The sequence below is a fragment of the Cyprinus carpio genome, chromosome A5 (genome assembly GCF_018340385.1).
Source record: "Cyprinus carpio isolate SPL01 chromosome A5, ASM1834038v1, whole genome shotgun sequence".
Taxonomy (NCBI): Eukaryota; Metazoa; Chordata; class Actinopteri; order Cypriniformes; family Cyprinidae; genus Cyprinus; species Cyprinus carpio.
The window spans coordinates 28,873,687-28,898,922 of NC_056576.1; the positions used below are offsets into that span (position 1 = coordinate 28,873,687).

General features: G+C 36.3%; 4 protein-coding genes across 5 annotated transcripts; 1 reads left to right on the forward strand and 3 right to left on the reverse strand.

Moving 5' to 3' along the window:
- Positions 1 to 67: 67 nt before the first annotated feature.
- On the reverse strand, positions 68 to 3,078 carry LOC122145076 (3-oxoacyl-[acyl-carrier-protein] reductase FabG-like). The gene is given in 8 exon segments (XM_042756768.1): positions 68 to 301; positions 511 to 574; positions 650 to 686; positions 1,535 to 1,604; positions 1,681 to 1,774; positions 2,270 to 2,448; positions 2,547 to 2,717; positions 2,826 to 3,078. Coding segments are annotated over 8 exon segments (798 nt in total). The 5' UTR covers positions 2,850 to 3,078; the 3' UTR covers positions 68 to 142.
- A 270-nt stretch (positions 3,079 to 3,348) lies between these two features.
- On the reverse strand, positions 3,349 to 5,181 carry LOC122145077 (peptidyl-prolyl cis-trans isomerase-like 3). Its single transcript, XM_042756769.1, has 6 exons — positions 5,021 to 5,181; positions 4,679 to 4,753; positions 4,504 to 4,597; positions 4,275 to 4,342; positions 3,742 to 3,860; positions 3,349 to 3,597 (listed from the first exon to the last, which is right to left on the reverse strand). The coding sequence occupies exons 1-6, from the start codon at positions 5,021 to 5,023 to the stop codon at positions 3,471 to 3,473; spliced, it is 486 nt and encodes a 161-aa protein (XP_042612703.1). The 5' UTR covers positions 5,024 to 5,181; the 3' UTR covers positions 3,349 to 3,470.
- A 496-nt stretch (positions 5,182 to 5,677) lies between these two features.
- lrrc8ab (leucine rich repeat containing 8 VRAC subunit Ab) lies at positions 5,678 to 11,865 on the reverse strand. 2 transcript variants are annotated; one of them, XM_042756771.1, is made up of 4 exons: positions 11,700 to 11,865; positions 11,051 to 11,123; positions 8,552 to 10,673; positions 5,678 to 7,430 (listed from the first exon to the last, which is right to left on the reverse strand). In XM_042756771.1, the coding sequence occupies exons 3-4, from the start codon at positions 10,664 to 10,666 to the stop codon at positions 7,155 to 7,157; spliced, it is 2,391 nt and encodes a 796-aa protein (XP_042612705.1). In that variant the 5' UTR covers positions 10,667 to 10,673; positions 11,051 to 11,123; positions 11,700 to 11,865; the 3' UTR covers positions 5,678 to 7,154. The 2 variants fall into 2 exon arrangements, with proteins under 2 accessions (XP_042612705.1, XP_042612704.1); XM_042756770.1 differs by having other exon boundaries at positions 10,829 to 11,123.
- A 3,569-nt stretch (positions 11,866 to 15,434) lies between these two features.
- LOC109082829 (protein limb expression 1-like) lies at positions 15,435 to 25,236 on the forward strand. Its single transcript, XM_042756772.1, has 6 exons — positions 15,435 to 15,839; positions 18,811 to 18,974; positions 20,778 to 20,918; positions 21,622 to 21,717; positions 23,676 to 23,753; positions 24,010 to 25,236. The coding sequence occupies exons 1-6, from the start codon at positions 15,797 to 15,799 to the stop codon at positions 24,391 to 24,393; spliced, it is 906 nt and encodes a 301-aa protein (XP_042612706.1). The 5' UTR covers positions 15,435 to 15,796; the 3' UTR covers positions 24,394 to 25,236.

Sequence of the window (25,236 nt, forward strand, 5' to 3'; positions counted from 1 at the left end):
TGTTAATCTTCATCTAAATGTTACATCAAATCAACATGTTCATACATTAAGGATTTCAACATTCAGATTGATTCCAACTATGTTTATTTCTTTGCTTTTATGACATACCGCTATGACAGAGCTGTATCATGGCGGCAAAGCATTACCGTGGACACATAGCATGTCGACCTCCGTCCACTGGAAGATTGACACCTGTTATAAATGTTGCTGCATCAGATGCCAGGAAGGCGATAGCATGAGCTACTTCCTCTACTTCACCTGGTCTGCCGAGAGCATGTGTCACCTTGCACTTCTCAAGGAACTGGAGCAAAGCAGAAAACACATGAAGTGTTATTCAATTCGAAATTCAATTCAAAATTATTTGTATAGCGCTTGTCACAAAACACATTGTTTTAAAGCAGCTTTACAGAAAATGCATGTGTCTGCATTACAATTTAGAGAGTTATCAATTACAAACATTCATTACAGTGAAATGAACATTAGATAAAGCATCTTATCTTCACTCATCACCTGAGCATACTGGTCCTCATCAAGTCCTGCACGCTTGTGAACTTCTGTTATAATTACTCCTGGGCTATTAAGAAAAAGAATTTTGTATTACCTCAATGTAACAATTCTGTGGCATGTAAAACAACGGGAAGAAACTTACCATACTGCATTGACACGTACTTGCTTTGATGCCAACTCTACAATTAAAATAAGATGAAAAAAAGAAAAACATACTTGTTTTGTAGAGTAATAATACCCAAGCCCTTTGCATTAATTACAAATGGTAAAGGAGACCGGGGCTAGTTGTCACACTTTTTACTCTGTACATTTTTTAAGGGCAGGTTTATTTTTTAAATTCCATTTCTTCAAAAAGACATAAAATTTATTTTAAAAAATTATTAATCATTTCTCACACTAAATCTCCAAAATCAGAATCACTATTTAACCTGCAATTAAACAGCCTATTAAATTAAAATTAAATTAAATTAAATTTATGCATTCAGACTATCACCAAACGATTAAATTAAATTTTATGCATTTAGCAGACGCTTTTATCCAAAGCGACTTACTATGCATTCAGACTATCAATTTTTACCTATCATGTGTTTCCAGGGATCAAACCCCCAACCTTGCGCTTGTTAACGCAATGCTCTACCACTTGAGCTACAGAAACACCTATTATATGCTTTTCAGCTCAAGTAAAACAGTAAAACAATAATAAAACCAAACGATTCAAAGCAAATGAAAGGGCAAAAATATATAAGGCAACACGCCAAACCATTGTTCTGTCCGACAGATATTGTAATTAGTATATGTATATCTTATGTGTATCTTATAATACTGAATCTGAAACACGTGACAACTTGCCCCAAAAGGAAATTTATAAAGCAAATAACCTTCTACAGTTCAACATTATACTTAAAATCTAACTTCATTTGATAGACTAAAACTTGTGTAACTGGACTTTTGACTCCAGACAGCTTCCCTGTGTCACAAATAGCTCTGGTCTCCTGTAAATATAGAGGTTCTTGAGATATCACCTTACCAAGAGCAACACAGCGTGTGAACTGGTCAATGGCTGATTTGGATATACAGTAGGCAAGTACACCAGGAAACTATAATAGACAAAAAATTATTTAGTATTTGTTTCATGGCTCATTTGCTACTGATGTAGAAACTCTTTAAACTCACTGATCGCTGCCCATTCACACTGGACACATTCACAATCGAGCCTTTCGTTTTGATGAGATGTGGCACACAGAGATGAGTGAGATGATATACTGATCTGAAAAAAAAGAGAATGTGTCAAACCTTGTTTTCCTGTTTTTATAAAAACAAATACCCACATCTTTAAATTCTTATCTTTTGCACCCAGCGGGCTGTAAGGGCGTGCTATAGGATCCACGGAAAAGTTTAAAAAAAGGTGAAAAAAAAAAAGATTAAAATAAGTAAATAAATGAATAGATAAATAATACATTTAACAGTTTGGTACTATACTTCAAAAACATTTTTCAAAAATGTATTTAAACATTTATAATATTAACAGCATTTATAATATTTCATATTTATAGATAAAACAAACATAATATTTTACAGTATAAGTTGGATTTTCATACAAGAAACTACATGTAATTTTACATTTTATGTTGTGGGATGGAGTCCCTCATATAAGGATGATCATATTTGGATTAAAAAACTAATTTATTTGCTTTTAAGACATACCACTATGACAGAGCTGAATCCGGTGCACATTCCCTAACTTAAACGAATCATATTTTACCTGACATTAACAGACATGATCTTGTCATACTGGGCCATATCTGTTGTCTCTATACTGCCCATGGCGAGGATTCCTGCACTGTTGATGAGGACATCCAGCTTCCCAAAGTGAGCGATGACCATTTCCACTGTCCTCTTCACAGTGTCCTCATCTGTTAAGTCTCCTGGAACTAATAAGGGCTAAAGACATTGGACAGGAGCCACAGGGACATAGATGAGCATTCATATGTAAAGCGTAAAAACCTTTAAATATGGAGACTGTATTTGACATGTTTTACTTGAACTGCCCCACACCCTCAGCAACCCTATCCGACCTTCAAGATAATTTCCACACCACTCCCCTTCATCGCCAGCCGGGCTCCCAGTTTGGCAAACAGTACCGCTGTGCCCGCTCCTATTCCTGAACTTGCGCCGGTGATCAGCGTGACTTTGCCATTTAAAGAGCCAACCTGAAACGCCAAGTCAGTTTAGTTTAATGTGAATTTAAACGCAGCCAGCATATCGACGTGAACGAGGTTTTTGTGCTTTTCTGTAAGAGTAAACGGGGCTCAACCTACTTTGAATGCATCTGGAGTTGCCATTTCGACTCGTATATTCACAGCTCTTGAATGGACCAAATTTAATTTTTCTGTCGCTCACATGAACAAACTAGTTACGTCACTGTATACGTAAAATAAGAGTATTTTAAGGGTTTTGTTATTGCTTTATTTTGACATGAAGTCAAATATTAATAGCATTGTTCAGTTTTCTCGTAACAGAGTATATATATTTCTGTGTTTTTTCTTTTTTAAATCGTACTAAAAGTTGCAGATTTCAGTGATTTTATTTAAAATACCGGTGTGCTTACCTATATTTCCGGGTCACTAGTGTCATAATGATTTCAAAGTTGTAGTCCTCATTTTTTGCCTTCAAAATCGTAGTTCATATAAAGAAAATGCAGAATAAATACAAATTATGCTGAAACCACTTCAGAAAACAATGAAAAACTCTATCAATTTATTTAAAATATTTATTTGTCCAAGTACAAAGGCTTATTTATTAATATTAATAAAAAAAATACCATACATTTAAAACACAATGTAAGAGATTATGCGGAAAACAGAGGCAAGTCAGTGTGTACAAATTTATGAAACCGCATGAAATAAAATAAAAATATTTACAACAAGGTATTATGCATTATGAATGCTTCACAATGAAATCAATCAACCAGCAAATGGGTTGGCATGGATAGTAACATCCTTAATATGGACATCGTTAAGAGGACGAAAAGTCTTCTCATTCACAGGGAGTTTCTCGAGCTCATCCAGAGTTTCTAGTCCATCTATAATTCTGTAACAAAGAATAAGCTTGTGTTACAATTCATTATCATCAATACCATTATAACAAAACAACAACAAAAAAAATATTCACAAGAAAAAGGGAGGTCATTAAAAACAAAAACAACCATAAATAAGTAAATAAAAATAAACATACTTTCCAAAAACTGTGTACTTCATGTCCAAGTGAGGCTGTTTTGCATATGTAAAGTAGAACTGTGATGCATTTGTGTTTGGTCCATTATTTGCCATTGCCACCACCCCACGGACATTGTGCTACATTACACAGACATTAAAAGAAAGATCAAGTTAGATAAGACAAAATATTTTTAAATTGCTTTGCAAGTCAGTTTTGGTCCAGACATGATTAACTTGAATACCGGATACTGGGTGTTAAATATTCTTTTTGCACAGACTAGATGTTTAATAAGGATTTTTCTCGCAACATAAGCACAAAACACTGCATCCAAAAGAAGCAGCAAGTTGAATCTTGCATAAATCATCAATTCAAGTCATAAGCAACTGTGAAAGTTGATCCTCAAGTTCTTACTCTTGCAACTTCAATATAAAAATGCATGCCTTAAAATTCTAACTCATGTCTAACTTTAATATAATTTTTCAAGTTCATATGTTTTTTTTTTAAGTATAATAATGTACAAAACATTATAATACTTAAATATCAATGCATACTTTCAGATGTTCACTGAATTCATCTTCAAACTTTCTTCCCCAAATACTGGTCCCTCCTTTGCCTGTACCTGAGGGAAAAACATAATATATATATATAAATCAACCAAATAAACCTGAAATGATTTTAAAAAAAAAGTTTAAGGTAAAATTCAAAACATGAACCTAGCATTAACATTGCAAGCTAAAAACTAAAGCTGTGAGATAAGAAAAGAGATCCAGGATCAGGTACCTGTGGGGTCTCCAGTCTGGACCATAAAGCCCTTTATGTTTCGATGAAAAATACATCCATTGTAAAACCCACTAGTGCACAGTGCAATAAAATTCTATGAGAAAATAAAAATGAGAATTAACGTATGAACAAACTTATACTGCCTCAAGATGATTGTTGGAAACAAGTGCCTTACTTCACAGGTTTTCGGGGCCTTCTCACAAAACAGCTCTATTTTGAAATCACCGAGCTCTGTGTGCAAAGTTACAGCCTGCGAGAAGATGGAAGAGTTCAGCCTTCACTAATATAGTAGAAAAATTCTTAACTTAGAGTTAATTGCTCATTTAGAATGCAGATAATTATTCCACACTGCTTAAAGGTAGGCCTAGCACAGAATGGCAAATATAAGTTACTCCACCACAACGCTAACATAAAAAGATAAAGCGTTAATGTATTCTATACAATACATAAAGTTATATATAAAGATTAAAAATTGTTTTTCGTAAAGTTCAGCATTCATAGTAAAGCGCAATCTTACCATCTTCTAAAACACAAGGCAGAAATTATATAGGTTTACATAGACACTTCAGTCTTAGCATTGCAAACAGGCCGCCTTCAGTGCGTGAGTCCCTGAATAACATCCGACGCAACTCACTGACCTCGAAAACATTGGTTCCCATTTAACGACCTGATCGCACTGTATCCATAATTAAGAGTAGTTTTAACAATAGTAATAATAATTATAATACAGTTGAGTGAATATTTTAAAAGAGGTTGTTACTACTGTATTGTTTACAACAGCACGTAAAGCTGACAAACTGAAAAGCAGTTATTTATATAAATAATGGCATTCATTAGAAATAATCGACACAATCACTAAACTACTTTCAGTGGTTTTTATTGACACATTAAGAAAACCGAGTGTTTATTCACTTTGTATGGCTTGATAGATTTTATGGGATTTACTTAATTTATATTAAAATGTACATTTACTTAAAAAAAAAAAAAAAAAAAAAAAAAAAAAAAAAAAAAAAAAAAAAACAAATAACAAAAAAGAAAATCCATAAAAAGGACCACGGAACACAGTGGATTTGTTGAATACAGTGAAGTCCTCATCAGTCAAGTCGTCATCCATAAATATATCAATACATATATATCAAAATATATCATGGTTACAAAAAAGTGAGCACTGGAGCCATAGTAACACTGGTTTTATTTAAAATAACACTGACATTAAAAAAGAAAAGAAATGGCATTTACCTGAGTAACTTCTGAAATTCTATTAGCTTCGTTTCCAATTTATGTGTGCGTATATATATACATATACATAAACAAGCTTTCTTCTAAAATCCTACACGGTTTCATATCTGAGGTAAAATAGTAAACATGCAACAATCTATGTTCAATAACAAGTTTGTTAACATAAATTACAATGGCGAGACAAAACAGCTGTTAATCCTATAGGAAGCAAACAAGTAACATGAAGTATTAACCTGCATCACACACTCAAAGTTATAATTCAGTCAATGTCAAAACTGCATTGTGCACGTGACGAACACTTCACTAAGTACTTCTGATTGTCTTCTTAGGGGGGCGCTGTCATGAGAACATGACATGAGTGTAAAGGGAACAGAAAACAGTTCAGAGTTGAGGGGACTAGTCTGCTTCAACGTGAGTGTTAACATGTCAGTCAGCTGAATACATTGGATAATCTACCTTTACAAAGGGTGAAATTATTATTCAAAGATAATTCTCATGGCATTTCAAAGTGAGCAGACGGGTAAAAAGAAGGTGCTGTATTTGTAAAGTAAAATAAAAATCTTAGAAAAAGTTCTGGTAATAATACTAGTACAGTAACAATACTAATATGCATTTATACAAATAAAATAGATGTAGATAATGAGCCACATCTCACTTTCTTCATTTAATAAATGCACTTACCTTTTGTTTTGCATCAACTAAATAAATACTTCAAACATGCACACATCAAAAAATATTTGTACAATTACAAATACTCAGTTAACGCACAATCTTAAACTTTCAAAGGATTTTAAGATGACTGTAGACAATAGCAACTTACTATTGGGTGAAAGTTAATGAAAATTGAATTATGCATGTTTATAAACTCATGCAACAGAGATGACTTGCATTATCAGTATGTCAAAAAGACTGTACATCATAATATTGTGCTTGGTAACATGTAGGACTCATATAAACAAACCTTCAAAAGTTATCTAGTGGTCTCAAAGTTTTAGAATACATTAACCAGTTATTCACATATTAATGAGGAGCAATTTTGCGACATGGATAAAAGAATAGACAATAGAAGAGTGATTTTACACACACACATTAACACTTGGTAACACTGGTATAAAATTTTGACAAAATGTTTATAATACAATACAATATCTGAATAGTGTTGTGTAAATTAAGGCAAAAATGAACACCTTAATCCTGATGTAATATTTGGTCTGCTCACTCCTCAGTGTCTGTCAACAGAAATGCCATGCCTGTCGGTTATAATAAAACATCACATGCCATAATGTGAAATAACCCTTATGTCTTTCAGGAACCATTCTAATGAACCCTGAAATATTTAACAAACATATCATTTTGGATTGGATTCCTTTCCTCACATCAAAGGCAAATGCTCTCAGGTTCAAGCATCTGCTTCAAGAAGCCTCTTTGTCAGTTCTCCACAGCTGCGCTTTGACCTCTGAAGGTAAAGTGTTAAAAATACTGTCCTCCACAATTAGGCCACTCCTCTTCAGCAATCTGCACTCCCCAAGTTCTACAGGAAGGCACTCCAGCCTGTTGCCCCTCAGCTCCAGCTGTGTCAGACTGGTGAGCTCCCCGAACCGTGAGGGTAGGGACTGCAGGCAGTTGTTTCCGAGGTTCAGTGTTCTTAGTTTCTTACACTGAAACAATTCAGGGGGGAGAGCCTCAATCTATGGGGAAAAATGAAAGCAGAAAGTGGACAGAGATCAAAAAACTAAGCTGAGTGAAAGTACAATCAACATTACTCATTAATTTAATTGGATTTGCAAAAAATCTGCATTTGCATCTCATCATAAGAGCAGTAGCACTTTTTCTTCACCCTTAAACCTGTTGTATTATTGCTATCTAGTAGTTTTAACTATGTTTAAAATAAATAAAAGTACATTTTGATTATTAACAAAATCATCAGTGGCAATTACACAAGCTATATTACATTTACATTTATGCATTTAGCAGACACTTTTATCCAAAGCGACTTACAGTGCATTCAGGCTATGCATTTTTTTTTATCAGTATGTGTCTGGGAATTGAACCCACAACCTTTTGCACTTTGTAACGCAATGCTCTACCAATTATGGAGCCCCGCACATGACATGCAAGAAAAAATAAATAAATTGTGCTAACGATTTACTAATTCATACCCACAATATAACAAAACTTTCACACCTTTACCATCTTGTTCCCTCGATTTGCTAAATCATGCGCACAATTTACTAATCTGTTCACTCGATTTATAAATCGAGTGCATGACTTAGCAAATCGAGGGAACAAATTAGTAAATTGTGCGTTTAGTTTAGCAAATTGAGGGACAGAAATAGTAAATCGTGAGCTCTATTTAGCCTACTATTTTTTTCCTGCATGCCATGTGCGAAACCAATGAGCCACAGGAACATAAAATAAAATAAGAATAAATAAAAAGTTTGTAGCAGTGGTATTATCATTCATAAAAACTAAAACGAAAGCTAAAAAGTAATTATTGTTAACTTGTATCAAATAAGAAACTAAGCTAAAATACATTATGACTCCAAAACGAACCCAAATAAATAGTTTTGATACACAATATATTGTAAAACATGAAAACACTAGAAACAAATTCAATGCTGTTAAACATTTTTAAATTATACCAGGTAGAGCGTGGCAGCACCTAAAAAATTAAATAAACAAATAATTTCAAAATAACAATAATATCAAAGTACCAATAACAGATTAAAAACAAACAGAAAGAAAAATGTAACAAAGTAGTAAAACAAAATTAAATTTCAAAACTATATTGAGCCTGAACCCGACTTACCCTATTGGCAGTAACAGCAAGGTACTGAAGGTTCTGTAGAGTTCCTATTTCTGGCGGGATGTCAGTCAGATTGTTATGGCTCAGATCAAGAAACCTCAGCTTCCGGCAGAAGAAGAGCTGATATGGTATCTTCTCAATCTTATTGCGGTTCAAATAGAGGCGCTCCAGGTTGACCAAAGTACCTATCTGAATAGGTATGTATGCAATCTGATTATACCACATCTTTAGACAAACAAGTCGATGAAGGTGCTGAAAACTAATGATCTCCTCGATGGTTTTCAGGTTGTTATCCTTAAGATCGATCTCCTGTAAATTGTGCAGGCTGAAGATGGAATGAGGTATGCGCTCCAGATCACAGCGGACAAGCTCCAGCTCGGACAGGTTCACCATCTTCTTTAAGCTGTTGAGCACCATCAACTTGGTGCCTTCGTTGTTGATGGACAGCTTCTGGAGATGCATTCCAACATCCGTGACCACCTGAGGCAGCTTTGTAAGGTTACTTTTCAGTCTCAGAACCTTCAGTCGCTTTAACTCTCGTAAACCGTCGATGACGATGTAGCGATTGTTGTCAGCACTGAGGTTCCCAGTAAGGTGCAACTCGCTTAGGTTCTTCAAGCTGTAGATCCACAGGGGGATCTCCTTTATGTCGGTGAACTTGATGTGCAACGATTTCAGGTGCTCTCTCAGAAACGCAAGAGCTGGAGCCTCTATTCTGGCTGGTGTGTGGTACAGCCACATCTCTCGGAGGTTTGTAAGCTGGGCAATGATCGGTGGGATGGTGACATCAGGGATGAGCTCAAGCTTCAGAACCTCCAACTCCAACAAGTCAAAGACCGTGTCTGGAATCCCACTGAGCATGAACAGATGGAGCTCCAGCTTCTCTTGGGAGTTCTTCGTGATCCTCTGCCGAAGCTTTTCCAAAGTCCATTCATTGTTGAGGTTCAGCTGGCGGAGTTTGTTTTCGCTCACCTCCGAGAGGAAGACCGCAAACCGTTTGGAGTAGAGGGGGTCGTACTGGTCAATCATATGCAGCATGAAGGCGAAGTCGTTTTTCACGTCTGGGATGTCGCTGTAGCTGCTCTCCTCTCGGATGGACTCAAAAGAGTACTTCTTGAGAGAGCGCCGTAGCATCCAGCTGAGGGTGTACACACATATCATCCCGTACACGATAACTAGACTAATGTAGAAGCAGGCTAAGATCTTGAAGAGAGTGGCCAGGGGATGTGCACAGTTGTACATGCGATAACCGGTGAGACTCTCGATGTCCACATTGCAGTCGACGCTGAACTGAATATTGTGCACATAGTAGCCGGTATAGCAAATAATAAGAATAAACTTAACAACTTTGATGATAGTCTGTCGGATGTATAGTCGGTAGACTATATCGCCTTCTTCCACATGCGTTCGAAACTTCTTCACCTTCTCAAACAATGCCTTCGCTTGTTCACCTTCCTTTTTGTCCAGGACACCAGTCTCAGAGTGGTCCACGATTCCTTGTTCAATACGAGATCTGGTCGTCGACAGCATGGGAACACTCGCCTCGACGTCTTCGCTCACATACGAAGCCTTCTTATCGAAGGAACCGTTCATTTTCACCAGAGCTTTGGGGTCGCTTTCCTCCACGACGGTTTCAGACAGAGCTCTTGTGGTCCAAGGCGAGTCAAAACACTTCAGTAGGATAGACACAAAATGTTCCAGTTTAGAGCTCGTCCAAGGAAACTTGAACCAGAAGTTGCTGCAAGCCAGAAAGATGAGCGTATGCAGCAGCACCAAATATGGGAAATACTTAGCGAACCAGTGAAGCTTGTTTTCATAGCACACAGCATCGACATAGTTGTACTGGTGGCGATCGAGGTCATACTGGATTCCTTGAGGCTCAAGGGTCAAGGGCACAGAAAATGTTGCATTGAAATACTTTCTACAGGTCTTGTTAACTACCCACTTGCAGGGTAGGCAGATCATCTTGTCCTGCGTGACCTGAAGCGTGCCCCCAAATACTGCGATCATCAGCATTACAACTGATAAATAGTCTGTGAACACGTCCCACCATGGCTTTAGGATGCGATACGTAGGTTGCGTATCCACAAAGTAGCGCAGCTCAGTTATGGGAATCATGATTCACCTGAAACGAAATTATTGGCATGGCCATAAAACATCTATACTGTTAAATCACGCCTTGAATGTCCATGCAATACACCAGCAGTTATTTAAAACTGTCCCACTGTTGCAAACTAACTCTATATCATCTCCAAACATAAACAATGAAACATATTTTACCAAAGTCGAGGACGGCTGTCTTCTCCGGCTGTGGCTGCTACACAAGAAGACTCCGCCAAAAGAATGCTCTGGCTTTCTTGTCATCTATTATTAGCCATTTCCGATAATAACACTAAAGAATTGTCTCCTCTGGCTACGGAGAGTCCGTGACCCCAGGGTTCAAATCCTGTTTGTCTAAGGCAGGGCAGTGTCTGAAGAAGTGTCTCCTCAGTTGGATCTTACCTAACACTCCACATGTCCAGTCAGGAACTGGCACTCATCACGGTCCTTTTTGTTAGGATGGGACACAGATATCCTGTCGTGATAAAACATACAATGCAATGTCTAATATGTGCACTCTGCATTTTCTGAAGCTCTTTCAATCTCAGTTTTTCCCCTGAGGGGGGAAAACATGTTGAAAACGTATTTCCTCTCTATTTACATTTAACCATTTAGGTTAAATTATATAATTGACTCGTGCTTATATAAGACACAAATTAAAGCTGAAACATCCTAATAACAAAGGTTTCAAAATGCTGATGGCTAGTAAAATTCAAATAAGATGATTAAGATAATAATGAAGATGCTGACCGACTACTAAGAGCCTAGACAACTAGATTAAACCAGTTCATTTCTGAATCCTCTCCGCTAGATACGGCGAGTCCCCCACAGGTTATCGTCACAATATTGTTTATGCATTGGAAACAGTAACAAACAAACAGGCACGGTACTGTTCTGTGTAATTATAAGGAGACCCGCCGCTCAGCACATGAATGACTGCATGCGTTTATTATTAGTCTGCTGCTTGTCTTTGTAAAAAAGGACAGACTGCTTTGTTTTACTCGTCGAGGGAAACTGTTCTGCATTTGTCAGGATCACGTAACTTACTCACCCAGCTGTGTGCTGCCACCTCTGCTCCATGAGCTTGTTGCCGGACTGATGAGCTCGGATTGCCAGAAAGGAAAGTAGCCGAACCAAGACGAACAGCGCAAATTGCGATCTCAGCTGCAGGGATCAGATGTATTTTTCATAATCAGGTTATTACACTAGAGGGCACTGCGAAATGAGTTTTGGATTTTGCCCTCAGCTTCATTTGACGTCTCATCATCGCCACACACTGGACTGGAGCGGGAATCACAACCTGAATGCTCAGAAATGTTTTGCTGTTTTTCTAAGGACTTGAAATCGTATCTAAGCTCTCTTGTTACCCCAGCAACCCATTTCATGGTTTAATGGTTCATTTATCATATGTATTATGATATAGGTGTGCACAGCTCTGAAATAAATCATTTTTCTGAAGGTGGATAAAACAATTCCTTACTATGTTGACCTCAGACAGCCTTATCCAGGAAAAATGAAGAAAATATATTTGTGTATGTTTGTTTGTTTGTATTTATTTATTTATTTATTATTTTGCTTTTCAGTAATGCATTGCACTAATTAGTGCAGGGAAAGGAAAAATGAAGAAAATAGATTCGTGTATGTTTGTTTGTTTGTATTTATTTATTTATTTATTTATTTATTTATTATTTTGCTTTTCAGTAATGCATTGCACTAATTAGTGCAGGGTCCATTTTCGAATAACAGTGCAGTAAAGCTGCATATGGAAAGGAAGATAGTCTGTTTGGGATTGTGTGTGTGTGTGTGTGTGTGTGTGTGTGTGTCTTCGTTTTCTTAGCTAATTATTGCTATCGGCTAATTATTGATTTTGTTCACAAGCTTTAACGGTATACACATGGTAACATTATTTTTTGTCATTTGCCCTTATAAGGAAACTAATCAACAACAGACTATATGATCATATTTAATAAACAGTATTAAATGGTAAAAAAAGAGAGATGCTTTAAGAATGAAAAACAAAGGCAATGTTTAAGATATCATGCCAAGGCCGCAAGACCCAATAGCAACAAGAAAAATTATGATCTTTATAATAGATAAATTGCATTCCATCAGTTATGTTTATACTGAACTATATGCAATAATTTCATTATTTACCGACGTCCTCCCAGATCTTATATATATTTTTTTAGTACTTCAACTGATAAAATCATATATCTTACATTAGAAATAAATTGTAGATTCTCAGGCAAAATGTGATGCATTTTTAAACTACTTATTTCAAACCATTATGCTTATACAGCTAGCTAAACACTGCAGGGCTGGGGTATTTGTAACACATCTCAGCATCCCCTTGCATACAACTGAAAACTTTCATGTTGTGTGTATGGAGCCATTTGGCAGCTCAAAGCCAAAGGAAGTTTGAGTAAAATGTGCCCTATGCAGTCTCTGGATCCACCAAGCCTGCACTCTAGGGTCAAAAACATTGATTTGTCACCACTGGGACTCTGATTGAGAACATTCATACATTAGTCTAATTTAACAGAGAGTGGATTTCAGCTGTGGTCAGTAACAGAAAGTGAGATATTGTTTTGTATTGTTCTTTTCAATTGTTTCAATAAACCATTTTTTGAAGCGTATTACATAATGTGGCGTATTACATTTTGTTTTTGTTTTTTTGTTTTTTTGACTGATTGTTACAACTTATACCAGCATGTGTTACAACATACCCACTCCATGTATTTGACATCAACTTATAAGGGCTGTGATATTCTTGCAGAGGTTTGAATTGGTGACTTTTGTAGTAAACAAACGTGGGTGCTTTGTATAAAAGTTTGAGCACTCTAGTTCAAAAATTCAGTGAGTTACAGATGCTGAAACAAAATGTGTTATAATCTAACCAAAGAGATGACTGTAGCCATTGACTTCCATTGTATATCAATGTAAATGGCTACAGTCAACTGCTCAACAGAAGAAAGAATATCATAGAGGTTTAGAACAATTTGAGGGTGAGTAATGACAGAATTTTAATTTTTGGGTGAACTAAGGGCCAGTCACACTACTGAGCATGCTAAAGTTCTTTGGACACTGCAGCAGTTGTGATATGACATCATGCTTTGCAGCATCTTTTGAATTCAGCATTCAGCAACATATAGCAAATAATAATAAACCCAAAATGTAATATATTTCATATATAACACATAATCTCCTCCACTTTTCTGCAATGCTGCAAACTTTAGAAGTTTGAAATTTTGCAGTTTTATAGTTAGTTCTACTAATTCAGCTAAGAGGTCATGCTGTGAAGTATCAAGCTTATATTATTTACAAATTATGCAAGTCAGAGTTCACAAAACTTGAACTTTAAAATGTAGCAAGATGTGTATGAATGGAAGTGAATAGAATGAAAAATGTAGTGTGACTGCCCCTTTTTTTCCTGTACAGACTGAGCATGGCCTTCAAAGATAGGAATGGAGTCACATATGTAAAAGAATGAAAACACACACTTTGAAGAGCCACTCAACCCTGACAACCCATCCAGGATTTATTTATTTTTTATTTTTTGATTGACATTCAGGTTTCTGGTTGGTTTTGATCTGACAGCTGCAGACTTGAAGCTTTCAGTGACCTCAGTGGTCCCCCACACCAGGTGGTCTATTCATTCCAGTGAATTCCTTGCAGCTGTTTATCACCAAAAGTGATAGAGAATAGTAAAAAAAAAAAAAAAAAAAAAAAAAACCTGTTTAATAGAATTGGGAGTTTTTCACAAAACAACATCCAGCCAATTAATCTGTTCTGTGAATTCGTGCAAACAGATATATCTCCTCCTGTTGTTTTTGTCATTTCAGCTTCAAAGCTGTGTTTGTCTCAGTGTTGAAGCCCCTTTTCTGTGATACTGTGATTGTCATTTATGCTAAACACCTCTCTCTCTCTTCCCAAGGCGTCTCATAATAGAGCTCGACTCTGAATGGAGCCCTTATTCCCAAGAACGAAAGACACAAGAAAGTTGAAAAAGGGGCATCAGACTTGTGAAAAATGTGGTTTAGGCAGTGATGTAAAGTGAATTGAGCTTCAAACATTGAGGAAGTAGGCTCATGGATGCTAAGTGGAGAAAAGGGAATAAAGTGCACTTTTAGTTCACCAGACTGAGTGAGCCATTCAGAAGGATGCCGTCCGCTACTATGATTTGTTCTCAGAACAATAGCCATTCAAGCATTCAGAGCTGCTAAATTGAAATGTTTTCTCATGGAGCATCACTACACAGTGCGGTCTGAGCAGGATCATCACTTAGATTACATCACAGTCTAAAACAACAACAACAACAACAAAAAACCCTTAACATTTGGTTTAAAAAGGAATGCACAAAAAGTTAACAAATGTTTTGGGTACAGTACTGTCATTTTTATTAATATGCAATTTAATCAGTGGCCTTCAAAGGTATGTGGACACAACTAAGACACAACTAAAAATGTCTGCATACCATTACATTATATACAAAACATCACACCAACTAGTATGTACAAACAAATGACGCCAGAACTGTTCTCCACAAGCTGTAACTTCACTTTTCTGAGACATTTTTGCAATTGACTTTTTAAATTAAAGGGAATAGTTCACCAAAAAATAAAAATGTACTGTTTTAATGTTTTTTCCCCACCAATTTCAGGATCTTGTTAAGTTAAATAGCTATTTAAGTGGTCAATAAAACAGTCAGAAGTTGTCTGCTGTCCATCTTGGATGTTTGTTCAGTGAGTTGGGCACTGCATATGTAAAGCGAGTTGTGAGGGAAGGCAGGGGCATGCTGTGAATGAATGGAGAAGGGGGCTGCATTCCTGGGCCGGGGCTTAGTTGACTCAGTTGAGTGGTAGTGTGCAACAGGCTGTGAGAGTGTGTATGTGGTGAGAGTGTGCGTGAATATAAGGGAGTGCAGCGCAACAACCAACCTCACAGCTAATTAGTTCAACCCTTGACAAAAGTTGGGCCAGCCAGTGAAGAGAACCCCTGGGGGCTCCACATACTGCTCTGGAGGCTAGAGAGGAGAAGGCTAATAGGGATGGAGCTTAACTGATGTTTTGAACTTCTCCGGAGCATGTGAGAGCTGGAGACGGAGAAGGAGGATTGCTGCGGGACGTGTGGGACTAGCAGTTGGAGATCATGTCTGGACCAGATTCTGATGATGACAGAGCCTTCAAAGACTGTAAGTAAGAGGTAGCAAACATATTTGGTGTGGATGCTCTGATCTCTCACCTTATGCTTTCTTCAATGTCTGAAGAAGAAATGCAGCATCCCATAGATGAGAATTATATAGGGGGAAGTTCTTTGTCCTGCTGACGAACAAGACTGACAAGACTAACTGAATATCAAAAAAGTTTATATATATAAAAATATGTTGCAAAAATAGTTATATTTCAAATAAATGCTGTTCTTTTTTCAATTTTCATTCCATTCATCAAAGAATCCTGACAAAAAGTGTATTATGATTTCTGCAAAAATATTAAGCAACACAAATGTATTCAATTGTTTTCATGATCTCTGAAGGATCATGTGACACTGAAGACTGGAACAATTGCTGCTGAAAATTCAGCTGTTGCCATCAAAGAAATAAATTACATTATAAAATATGTTAAAGCAGAAAACGTCACAATATTGCTGTCTTTATTGTATTTATTGATCAAATAAATACAGACTTAACACTAAGTGACACTATTAGACTTCTTTCAAAAACATTGTGTTACCAACGCCAAACTTTTGAATGGTAATCTAAATATGCCAGCAGTTTTTTTGTGAGGGTAAGGGGATATAACATACAGTTTGTACAATATAAAAACCATTACACCTATAGAGAGTTCCTGTAAATATACAAATATGTGTGTGTGTGTGTGTGTGTGTGTGTGTGTGTGTGTGTGTGTGTGTGTGTGTGTGTGTGTGTGTGTGTGTGTGTGAGATTTTACTGGAATGAAGAGTATTCAGATGAGAATTCTGTCTAGTCAGGGAAGGATAGTGTAATAACCTCAGATGTTTTAGGGGCTTAGTTGAACGACAGCCTTTTGATTGAACCAAAACTCATTCACAAACACAAGCAAGGCAGCTCATATACCAGCAGACTGAAAGGAAACACTCACGTAGTGTGTTCTGAAGCATACAGTCACAGACTGGGCGGTGCTCGCAGCAGCTGACTCTTTCAAACAAACAAAAAGTTGGAAATTTTCATGCTGTCAAAACAAGCCTAGCTGTGTTCCCACATACATGGGCTTTTTACAAAAATATACCTTTGGTTCCCCTTCTCAATATTATTGCTGACCCCTTTGGAGGGTGTGTGTTTTATATGCCATGCCTGAGCTGATTAAAGCAAGACTGCACAAATATTGCACTTACTGTGGGTGTGAAACTCTGAAACCACACTAAAACTCCCTGATGTGTGACGCTTGTCCACCTCACAGAGCTCATGGGCACCTGTTTGTTTTGCTAGGAAAATGTTTCCATGTGTTGACGCCGGACAGCCGTCACACTGATGTTACAGTGAATGCTGGTATAAGTGGAAAGTTAGATGAGGATGTAAACAGTTAAAATTGTGTTAAAAATGGGAGCATAATTAATAAATGAGCTGGAATTACTTAAATGAGTAAATTAGTAAAATTACAATGAGCGAATATAAAATGATTAATAATAGCATTCCCGTAGCTCAAACAGTTTGTGTGTTTGATTCCCAAGTATGTTGAATGAATGAACTGATGAAATATATACCTTGAATGCAATGTAAATTGATTTGGATAAAAGTGCCTTCCAAATGTGTGAATGTAAGTAAATGTTGTATTGGGAAATACACTGTCATTTCTCACTAAAAATACACTTAAAGGGATAGTTCACATCAAAATGAAAGTTATGTCATCATTTATTCACCCTCATGTTGTTCCAAACCTGTATGACTTTCTTTCCTCTGTGAAACAAAATGTTTTGGACCCCATTTACTTTAACTTTAACTTCTGCTCCACAGAAGACAGAACTACACAAGGTTTAGAACTACACAAGCATGATTGAATTGTTGAATAATTTTCTTTTAAATGCTGCAAAATATAACCTCATGTTTGAATTTTACTCTGACAAGCCAATGACCATTTTGTTTTTTGGAATCTGTTTTTTGATGATACAGTAAAGAGAGAAAAGTATTTTAATGTAAATGCAGAATGATGAAGCATGCACTTTAACATGTTTTTTCATTTGCCTGTTGCAATGATTATAACTGATGCGTCGGGTGACTCTGTGTATCAGAGACATAGATCAGTGTAAAATGGTAACTTTCATCTCAAAGGCTTGGCAGTGACACTGTCTGAACTGGTTTTGTTTGATGAACAGGCACAATTTCAATAAACACTGCAGTCAAAAACCTCTTATGTAACCACTTTGACATTATAAACAGCTGAGCCTCTGTAGCTTATTAGTGATCTGGGAGGTAAAAGATTGAATATTACCAGACAAGATTTTAATAAAATACACAATATCATCACAAAGCATCTTAAAGGGATAGTTCACTTACATGTACTCACCTTCATGTTGTTCCAAACCTGACAGATGACACAATGGCATTATTTCTTCTGCAAGATATTCTGTAGAAGAATAGTCCAAACAGCATTGGATCCCCCTGACTTTCATTGTAAAAAAAAAAAAAAAAAAAAAAAAAATTAAAATAATTAATTCCAGTTTGGAACAACACAAGGGAGGGAGTGATGACAGAATTTCCATTTTTGGGTGAACTATCTCTTTGAAAGAAACTTAAAACTCTTTTTCAGTAAAAACAAAAGGTGACTTGTGAAATATGTATGTGAGAGAAATCATAGTTCCTCACCTGTAGTGATACACAGTTTGCACATCAAGTCAAGTCAAGTCTGCTTTATTGTCAATTCTTCCACATGTACAGTACATACATACAGAGAATCAAAACTGCATTTCTCTCAGACCCTTAGTGCATACACATAACACTAACAGTAGAACATTAAATACAGATAATAAAATATAAAGTACAACTATACAAATATACAAATAGGTCATGTAAAAAGAAAGATAAGTAAAGCAGCACAAGGCACATGGCAGATAGATCCATGATCAATATTAAATAAATATATTTAATGTGATCACATTTCAAAATATTCTCCTTTTTTTCCTGCTTCTAGTGAATGTTGTGGGAATGCTTCACCAGTTTTGGGAGCAGAAGCAAATGAAAAGCATGATGATGGAGACAGAGAATCTGGTAGTCTATGAGTCCATTCCCTCACCCGGCCCTCCCTACATATGCTACGTCACCTTACCAGGTGGCAGCTGCTTCGGAAATTTGAAGGTAAGGGAACTCACTTCCAATATGAATTTCTACTACATTTTTATTTAGCATGTACTATAAGGGATGCATTCATAAAGACAATACTTGCTATTATAATTTTTTTTTTTTTTTTTTATTATTATTAATGAGCAAAGGTTTTGTTTAAAATGAACTTTAATCCCTTCATTTTACTGCAATTCTGGCCTTATTCCATTACTAAATCAGATCTAGTGTCTTTATGAACAGCATCTGATTCAGTTCAGCCATAAAAAAGGCTCTTGTGTGAAAATGAGGAGGGCCAACAGGTGGTTCTTATTTGCTAAATTACTCCTGCCAACCGCAAATCAGTATGTGGCATTTTCCTTCTGTACAAATGGAATGTTCTATGAAATTAATCTCGAAAAATATAATGAGTCTATTTATTCATTTGTCAATATGAAACACACAACATGACCGCAAACAGATCTCGTCATTTTTAATAAAAACTAAAAATAATAATAAATAATAATAACTAGGAACTAGAATTTTGATAATTTTCTAAACCAGGGAGGCTGTTACCATGGTTTCTATTTGAAATGACTGATATTTGAGGAAAAATCAGGACTAGCTGCTGCTCTTTGAAAAGACTGAAGCACACCAGAGAATTACCACTCCAGTTACACTACTGTCTGAATGGACTGTAATCTTTGATCAGTGATTTAGCACATTGAAAATACTCTTACATTTTGTACTGATTATTTAATTCAAAGAGCAGCCCAAATCCATAGAGGAGTTTCCTTTTAGATCAAAGACCAAGGCTGTATTTATCAAAATCTAAGAAGATAGTGGAGACGATTGGTGTCAGGGGTTTCTACAATCTATTTAGGCTTACAATGCTTTTGGGAAATGCAGCCCAGAACTTTTTTTGCAACATCTTCTATGCTCAAAACACAGCTCTCATATACTTTTGCTCTTCTTTTCTCCTTTTTATTCTCAAAACTCCAGACATATTCATCTTCATTTCAACACTGCTTGTAAATGTAATAGCCAGATTATTTTTTTGCACCGTAAGGGTTTTCAGCTATATAACACATCCAGAAACTAATCTCAGCGGTGCTAGCCCCAAATCTGTCTTTAATGGTGTTTGTGGTCCACAGACATCATCTAAAACATTTTTTGATGTGGTTAGTAGGAATTCTGTGGCATTGTGTTCAAGACATGCTAAGAATACTTTAACTTAAATAATTAGTCCACCCTAAAATGAAAATTCTGTCATTTACTCACCCTCATGTTCCAGCCCAGTATGACTTTCATAATTGTGTGGAATATAAAAAGAGGTATTATGGAGGCTGTGCTGGCTGCTCTTTTCCAAGAAATGAGAATGAAGTGGGACTTGACCCACTTAAGCATATCTTTATATGCAATTTCATTGTTACTTCTGTTGTTGTTGAAATATACATGGTAAAAAAAAAAAAGATAATTATTAAGTTATTAAGTTGTAATTAAAACAAAGTTTGCTTAAATTGCAAAAAAAAATAAATACAATTTAAGTTTTCTACTTCAAAATATTTTATTTGCTGTTTCTTTGTTACTGTGAAATACGGTAGCTTTCTTTTTTTTTTTGAGAAATATAGTGAAACTTGTCATTATTCACTGATTACCTTCCCCTTCACCTCTTAACCACAGTGACCAGAACATTTTGTGGTGAACTATTCCTTTGAAGCACAATCAGAGTGTTCATGTTATCAAGAACAAAAGAAATCCTAAAGAATGCCCAATCACTGTAGATTATCATATTTCAGCATTTGATGATGATGATGAATTGAAAACCTCTCTCTCTTACAGTACTGCTACAGTAAAGCAGAGGCCAGACGTGATGCAGCTCGTATTGCTCTGATGAACTCCACATTTAATGAGTTGCCCTGCCGCCGTATCACTCCCGAGTTCATATCACGCAGCGTGAAGGAAGCCGTCAGCACCACTAGCGTGAGTCTCATTACTGTTAAGCTGCTTATCAACAAATCATCGAGTTTGTACTTGACACTGCTGAGATTTACATAATGTTTAGGCCTTTTTGGCGGGCGAGTAGGCATACATTATTAACAGTAGCAAGAAATCTCATCTGTACATTCCTGCTCAGTTGTAGATTACTTTTGGTGTATACAGCTCTTAAAGCTTTCCAGTCTGTAGAAACAGTATAATTTGGAAGTACAGAAGGCCACCCACACTATAGTTATAGATCCATGTTTTTGCACTGGCTCCATCCCACATGCTCCACCTTGTTCCTTATAATGAAGAGCCAAAAAGCAATTTCAATGATAAATTGGCTTTGTACCAAAAAATAAAATAAAATAAAAAAATAAATAAATTAAAAACCATCTACAAAGAAAAAGTCATGTCACCCTCCTTCACCCCAAACCTGAATGTAGCTGCCAAGATTTTCACATTCTGTTGGAGTGTGTGTGTGTGTGTGTGTGTGTGTGTGTGTGTGTGTGTGGTCTCCCTTCACTCTCATGTCATTTATCCTCTGCAGTCTTGGCCTTTTTTTCTCCAACAATAAAGACAAGTTGCTCCGACTGAATAACAAAGCAAAGGGGTGTCTAATGAAACCCAGACCTCCCTCTGTATTTGTGTCTGCTTGGGTTGAGTGATGACACGTCTGTAAGTCATTGTGTCCCACTGTTCACAGGGTAACATTGCAGATGCATCTGACCCCGGTACCAGCATAGGAGCATACTGTCTCATGCTGGAGTTGAACACTGGGAAAACCATGCTGGAATTTCAGGTTAGAAAAAAAAAACCAGACTGCCTTTATGTAACCTTTCTGAAAACTCCAGCTGGTCCAGACTGGTTTTTGCTGGTTGGATGCTGGTCTAGCTGGAACGTTTGCTGAAGCAGGTTGACCAAAAGATATCTTGCTATTTAATAAAGCATTAGCTCATCCATAAATCTGTCATTATTTATTCTAATGATGTTTCAGTTGCTCTTTTGCATACAGTGACAGTGAATCAGCACTGGACCATTCAAGCTACAGTGTAAAACTTAAAAAGTTGCTTTGCAAGATTTGTATCGTAATTCAAGCTACAGAGAGGGTGCAAAAGCAACATAAAAAAGCATAATGATGTTTCAGTTGCTCTTTTCCATACAATGACAGTGAATCAGCACTGGACCATTCAAGCTACAGAGAGGGTGCAAAAGCAACATAAAAAAGCATCATAAAAGTAGTCCAATGTAGTTTACATTTTGCAATGATATATGCAAACATGGCGTTCAGATTTGCTGTATAATATATATTGCTTATTGTGTGCTGTATGTATGCAGGTAAAGTTGGAAATACTATAGATGTAAGATTAAATATATTGCTGGATCATAATATAGTTTAAATTAGACACTTTAGATATTCTATATAGTATACAAATTGCTTTAGTAGTTGTCGGTTGGAGTTATTAATTCATTTTCCATAAAATATTAAGCAGCGCAATCATATTAGGCAGCGTCAGTATTGATAATAATGAGAAATGTTTCTTGAGCAGCAAATCAGCATATTGGAATGATTTCTGAAGGATCATGTGACACTGAAGACTAGAGTAATGATGCTGATAATTCAGCTTTGTCACCACAGGAATAAACTACATTTTAAATACATTCAAATAGAAAGCAGCTACTTTAAATTGTAATAATATTTCACAATATTTCTGTTTTTGCCGTGTTTTTGATCAAGTAAAAGCAGACTTGGTGAGCATAAGAGACTTCTTTAATGAGTTGCACTTTAAAAAATCTTTACCAACCCCAAACGTTTGAATGGTAGTGTAGTGTATATACTTACACTACCAGGGGACAGTGGAGATTATCTGTGTATAATAAATTTCAGTCTGTTTCTCACACAAAACTATCATAATACTTCAGTGCACAGGTCACTTGAAACACTTTAATGTTATGGTTATGGGTTTTGTATCCTTTTTGAAGCTTGAAAGCTTCAGCTACATAGTGATACATGTATTAGCTACATGAGATAAATTTATTAGTATTAAAAACTCCAGAATTAGGCTGATGTTTCACATGCAGATTTTTCATAAAAGCTGCCAGGAAATGCTTAAAATGTTTAAGCTGTCAGAACTTTCCTCATGCTACACATTCTGTCAAAAGTGTGAAAACAAGACAAATAGTAAAAAAGGCTACTTGTGTGGCAGGATACCATTTTCTCTTACAGACACTGCACCATGTGGATGTTCTCCAGAGCCTATAGATGAGCATCTGTTTATGTGTATAGAAGAAAAAGAAAAAAAAGATAATTCACACTCTGTACGCACAATGAGGCTCTGTTTCACACATAAGTCTACAGACTTATGCCTCATTACACAGAAGTGAAGAAGAAATGCTAAAGCAATATGCCATCTGTTTAGACACTAATGTGTTAAATATGATCAGCATACTTCAAAAATAACACCATGTAATGATGTCTCTCTAGGAATTTGATTATGCTGCAGGTCTTTTAGTTCTGGTAATTGTACCAAAATGTTTTGTCCTCATACTTTGATAGGTTAATATGAAAATTACATATTTTACTAAATAAATAAATAAGTAAATGCACTATACTTTAAAAAATATATATATTTATAGTCCATTTAAATTGGCTATATTTTAAATGAACTTTGACTATACATATCAACACAAATAGCTGTTTTAGTTATAATATTAGTTATTATAATAACTTTTTGTCTGTTTTTTTTATTTTTTTTTTAGGAAATTATGACTGTTTTTCAACTTCTGCACTGGAATGGCACTCTGAAGGCTTTTCGGGAGATGAGATGTAGCCGCCAGGTAAGAATTAGTTTTTTCTAGTCTTTTCTGAAAAAAATGTGATTGTTGCTGTGCAGTGTTTACTGTCATGATGCTGCAGGTGTTGTGGGTGGTTGCCTGAGTATTACTATGCACTTGTTAAGGTTTTCTGAGTACTTATTACTATGTTGCTCTGAGGTTAGAGTTGTGGGACTATTAGAAAGTCCCTGTCCATAGATCCAGTTCTGTCAATTTTATGTCACACCTTCTCAGACTTGTTCAAATGCATCTTGTACAGGAGGTGATCCTCTACTACTCCCAGCAGCGTCTGGACGAGCGTACGCGCAGCCACATGGCTCTGGACTGGTTACAGAAGGAGCAGGAATCCCCCGGCCTGCTCTCCCAGGAGCTGCAGCTGGCCATGAAGGAGCTGGGGGAGGCCCGGAGAATCGGCAGGGAGCTCCGTTTCTATAAAGAGAAGAAAGAAATCCTGAGCTTAGCTCTCAGTCACGCTAATGCTGAGGATCTGGAGGATTACCACAGTGAGGAGATGTCCTGGAGAGAAGAGACTGAGTATGAGTACTACGCTCAGGAGGGACACTGTCTGGAGGGGAGTATGACCAATACTTCAGAGCACTGTCAGTTTCACTCTCAGGAGAGTGATGGAGAATCCATGGAGTGAGCTCTGTGAGACAAAATGTAATGCACATACTGTTCTTTTTTTATTTTTACATTTTTTTTAATCATGTGGTATCAATATAGCCTTTTCAGTCTTCTTTCATACGCTCTTAAAAATACAGGTTCCAAAATGTGATTTTCAAAGCGAAGGTATAGAAGAACAACTTTGGGTTCCCCAAAGAAACTTTCAATGAACAGTTGTTTAAGAAAACATCTTTTCTTATTGTGAAGAACGTTTTAAAAATCTGAAGAACCTTTTTTTGACCGCAAAGAACCTTTTGTGCAATGGAAAGTTTTAACACACGGAATCACAGATGCCATTAAAGAACTGTTTTTTAGTCTAATATGAGATAGGCTACTATATGTAGCCCATATTCTTCATTTCCTGTGCATTTTAACACATAAAAATGGCAATAAAATTGGTTGTATCTAAAAAAAACATGCTGATGCTAGTTTTACAAATATTTAGAGAGTAAATATCTGCACGATTACGTTTTTATTTGTCGTCGGTTTGATATTCTTCTAGTCTGTCAGTAGAGGACGCTGTTTCTCTACTTTTGTAAAGAAGTGTCTGTCTTAATTTAACAGGACAAAGCGCTAACAACACTGTCATTATTCATTATTCGTTGTCGTTCTTGACTGGAACTGTGATTAGCTCTTTTTTTTTATTCCAAACAAATGCACACCTAATCAGCTTCTATTGAACATTTGCTAATTAAAATCGTTCCTTTGTGGAAGTAATTGTGAATAAATGTTGGATATGTTTGCAATGTTTTGATTATAATGGTAACCCTGACTAATGTCCATAATAATGGCTTTCTGTGTTGACTAGAATGTATAACATGAT

Excerpts from the sequence above, each read along its gene's own strand:
- lrrc8ab (XM_042756771.1), bottom strand. The coding sequence starts at position 10,666 with ATGATTCCCATAACTGAGCTGCGCTACTTTGTGGATACGCAACCTACG. Across the intron at positions 7,431-8,551 it reads TTGCTGTTACTGCCAATAGG|ATTGAGGCTCTCCCCCCTGA; the intron begins GTAAGTCGGGTT and ends TTTTCCCCATAG.
- LOC122145077 (XM_042756769.1), bottom strand. Across the intron at positions 4,343-4,503 it reads CCAGACTGGAGACCCCACAG|GTACAGGCAAAGGAGGGACC; the intron begins GTACCTGATCCT and ends TTTTTCCCTCAG. Across the intron at positions 3,861-4,274 it reads AATTCAGTGAACATCTGAAA|CACAATGTCCGTGGGGTGGT; the intron begins GTATGCATTGAT and ends TGTGTAATGTAG.
- LOC109082829 (XM_042756772.1), top strand. The coding sequence starts at position 15,797 with ATGTCTGGACCAGATTCTGATGATGACAGAGCCTTCAAAGACT. Across the intron at positions 15,840-18,810 it reads TGACAGAGCCTTCAAAGACT|TGAATGTTGTGGGAATGCTT; the intron begins GTAAGTAAGAGG and ends TCCTGCTTCTAG. Across the intron at positions 20,919-21,621 it reads AAGCCGTCAGCACCACTAGC|GGTAACATTGCAGATGCATC; the intron begins GTGAGTCTCATT and ends CACTGTTCACAG.